This window comes from Carassius gibelio, chromosome A2 (assembly GCF_023724105.1).
Source record: "Carassius gibelio isolate Cgi1373 ecotype wild population from Czech Republic chromosome A2, carGib1.2-hapl.c, whole genome shotgun sequence".
Taxonomy (NCBI): Eukaryota; Metazoa; Chordata; class Actinopteri; order Cypriniformes; family Cyprinidae; genus Carassius; species Carassius gibelio.
The window spans coordinates 17,555,460-17,558,646 of NC_068372.1; the positions used below are offsets into that span (position 1 = coordinate 17,555,460).

General features: G+C 45.8%; 1 protein-coding gene across 1 annotated transcript; it reads right to left on the reverse strand.

The window, feature by feature from the left end:
* Positions 1 to 559: 559 nt before the first annotated feature.
* On the reverse strand, positions 560 to 2,886 carry LOC127939939 (serine/threonine-protein kinase pim-2-like). The gene is made up of 7 exons (XM_052536137.1): positions 2,748 to 2,886; positions 2,495 to 2,589; positions 2,306 to 2,356; positions 1,836 to 2,214; positions 1,577 to 1,753; positions 1,316 to 1,437; positions 560 to 862 (listed from the first exon to the last, which is right to left on the reverse strand). Exons 1-7 carry the CDS (start codon positions 2,884 to 2,886, stop codon positions 560 to 562), a joined length of 1,266 nt encoding a protein of 421 aa, XP_052392097.1.
* Positions 2,887 to 3,187: the final 301 nt, after the last annotated feature.

The following is a 3,187-nucleotide window of genomic DNA, read 5'->3' on the forward strand; positions in this document are numbered from 1 at the left end:
ATTATCTTACATCATGTGCATATCATTCACAATGTGATAAAGCTGATTAAAGTATATTACGGGGCTGGTGGAGGTGCACAGAGATGCTTCCTTCTGGAGGACATGAACATTTTAACTGTGATAAATAGTGATGCTGTCACAATAAAAATACAAGATGTAGAAAATGACATAAAACCATAGGTGATAAGTAGACCTTTTAATCTTTCCAGTTTAAAATGCAAGCTGTTTTTCTTCCTTTCTGACATGAGAAAAGTATTTAAAGAGCAGATGCAGCTATTACAGACAGGGGCGTCGGACTTGGGGTAAAACCAGTACTGATCACCAGGGCCCCAAAGGAAGAGAGGGCCCTTGAAAAAGTCTGGAATATATATTTTCAAGAGGGGTGGGGGGTTGGGGCATTAGGACTGCCTATGCTAGGGCCCGGGATCTTGTGCAGCACCCTGATTACAGAAACTTCTGGGACCCGGGGCATCTATCACATGGAGCAGTGCATTTGAGACAGCCATGAGAAGAACATCTGAGACTGGACCGTGCCATGAACATCTCTGAGTGGCCAGTGTTAGAACCTCTGAGACCCAGCTGACTTTGCAGGGACCTCACTATCCAGGTCAACTTTTGAGAGCATGCAGTCATGACAAGGAGTTGAAGACCAGGTAGCCACTACAGGAAGTTCTGGTACCAGAGCAGCAAGACTGAGAGACCTGGAGCACCGTAGAAGGAACCTCTGGGACATCAAACCTTGGACTTGTGGGTAGCCATGAGAGGAACCACTGAGGAACCAGGGCAGTGGAGCTCTGAGACGAGGAAGCCCATTACATGCCTTTAAGCTGTCCATGGCAGGAACCTCTGGTCCAGCAGCATTCTGTGCAGAAACATGGGAAAGACATCTGATTATGACCTGAAGCTTTTAAATTTGCGCTATTTAGATGTGAGGTCTACTCTGGAAGAACAAATGCACTGTGATTGGAATAAGAGGTATTTTTTATTATTTTTAAATGAAGATCTAACCTTTAGACCATGCAGGCTCTGAGAAAAAAATTATATACATATATACACATCCCCAAGCAAACAGTAATGGCAGATATGGCAAGTACTGCTGCTTCAGACCATAGCATAAGATGCAACCATGGCCTGCCGGCTCCACAAGATGCAGAGGATTCACAGAGGAATGAACAGTCTTCCTGCCAGCCGTCAAGATGCAAAGCTGACAGGAGACTGGGAAATGTCTGGGGTCGAAGCTCCTTTTCGCCACGACTTATATGGAGACCTGAAACAACACACCAAACAAAGCATTAGCCTAAATACATAACACTACTAAAGCAAATGTGGCTGATCTCAGGCTCAGTACCTGAAACCAGTCGTGTTGAAGGATCTTCCCCAGACCGAGCCGTCGCTTAGTTTTATGCTGGAGCAGACTACAGATCAAACTGCAGCAGTCTGTGCAGAAACATGGAAGCAACATCTCATTATGACCTGAAGCCTTTACATCTGCACTATTCAGTAGTGAGATCAAATCTGAAAGAGCATTTGTATGATGATTGGAATCAGACTTCTTTTTATGTGATGAACAGCTCACCCTTTGACAGTCCAGGCTCTGACCAAAGGTTTAGTTCGGTCTTCTGCAGGTCATTGTCAGTTGGAAAACGGCCGCACAGCATTGTTAACAAGATGACCCCAAGAGACCACGACATTGCAGACTTCGCATGGTACTTGCCCTTGATCCTGTACTCAGGAGGGTAGTACTCCATGGTGCCTGGAGGAAAGAGATTTCATCTCGCATGCAAGTTCGCATTACCAAAGCGTTCCCTCTGTCAGTTTTGAGGGATAATACATACCATACAATGTCGTGTAGGCAGACTTTCTCATGAGGTCCCCACACCCAAAGTCGATCAACTTGACCTGCAGGGTGTCCTTGCTCACAATGAAGTTTTCCAACTTTATGTCTCCATGGAATACCCCACGGCGACAACATGTGCGAGCCGCCCGCGTTGCCTGCCGCATGATGTGCCGAACTAAACCTTCTTCGAGTCTTCCTCCGTGGCCCTCCAAGAAACTGACTAAGTTCTCACACGGTGACGGACACTCGAGGACCATGATATAGTTGTCCCGTTGGTCCTGCCAGTCCAGCAGCTTTATAATCTCTGGTGCGCTGGGTCCCTTGTTGGCCAAGAGTGTAAGGGCGATCTCCACTGGGAGGGGGTTTGGATGACCAGGCTAGAAGACAGACAGTTTTAAAATGGTTTGTTTACTAAAAATGTCTCTAACTGAGATGTTTTAAATGAAAATAATGAGTGAGATGCCTTACAATAGTTAGATATTCCATGTCATGGGTCTTCATGACGTCTTTCAATGCCACCTAAACAACAAAACATAAGTAAAACAGTTCACATGTGTGTGGTCATACAATTCCACTCATTAAACCTGAAGACTGTGGACAGGATGTGAAAAGGATGAGAAAAAACAGTTGCATAAGTTCTCATTTATTTGTACTGACCTTAAGGCCATCCTCCACACGACTCGCTTCATGAACGACGCCAAACCCGCCTACCCCCAGACGATCACCGAGCTCATAGCGGCACATAATGTCATCTATTAAAAAAAGAAATTATTGCATTTGACGCATTTTGACATGTCTATTTTCAAGGGGACATTAAATAATTTGAAGGAAAGCACAAAGGAAAAAATATGCAATTCATGGATACTCTTATCAAGTTTTTTTTTTTTTGTCACACATTCATATCATTTACCATCAGCGCTGCTGGCTGGCGATGGTAGCTCAATAAGCTGCACCTCAGTCTGACTCGGTCGGATCACCTTGAGGTGTTTTCTGGCAGCTTTGAGGAAAGAGGGCAGCCTCCAGAACTTCTTTTTCCTCTTCTTCTTCATCTCCTCCTCCTCCTCACCCCATGCCTCCCTCCGCTCCTCCTCCTCCCTCCTCTGGGCGTCTCCCTCACCGGCATCGACAGGCGGCTCATCGCACGGATGGAAGTGTTGCTCCGCCCAGTGTTGCCAACTTAGCGGATTTGTCGCTAGATTTAGCAACTTTTCAAACCCCCATAGCGACTTTTTTCCAAAAAAGCGACTAGCGACAAATCTAGCGACTTTTTTTTGACAGACCTTATTTATTCTCTGAGACTCTCCAGTACTGCCGAACGAGCACAAGCGCTCGCGCTCTCTCTCTCTCTCT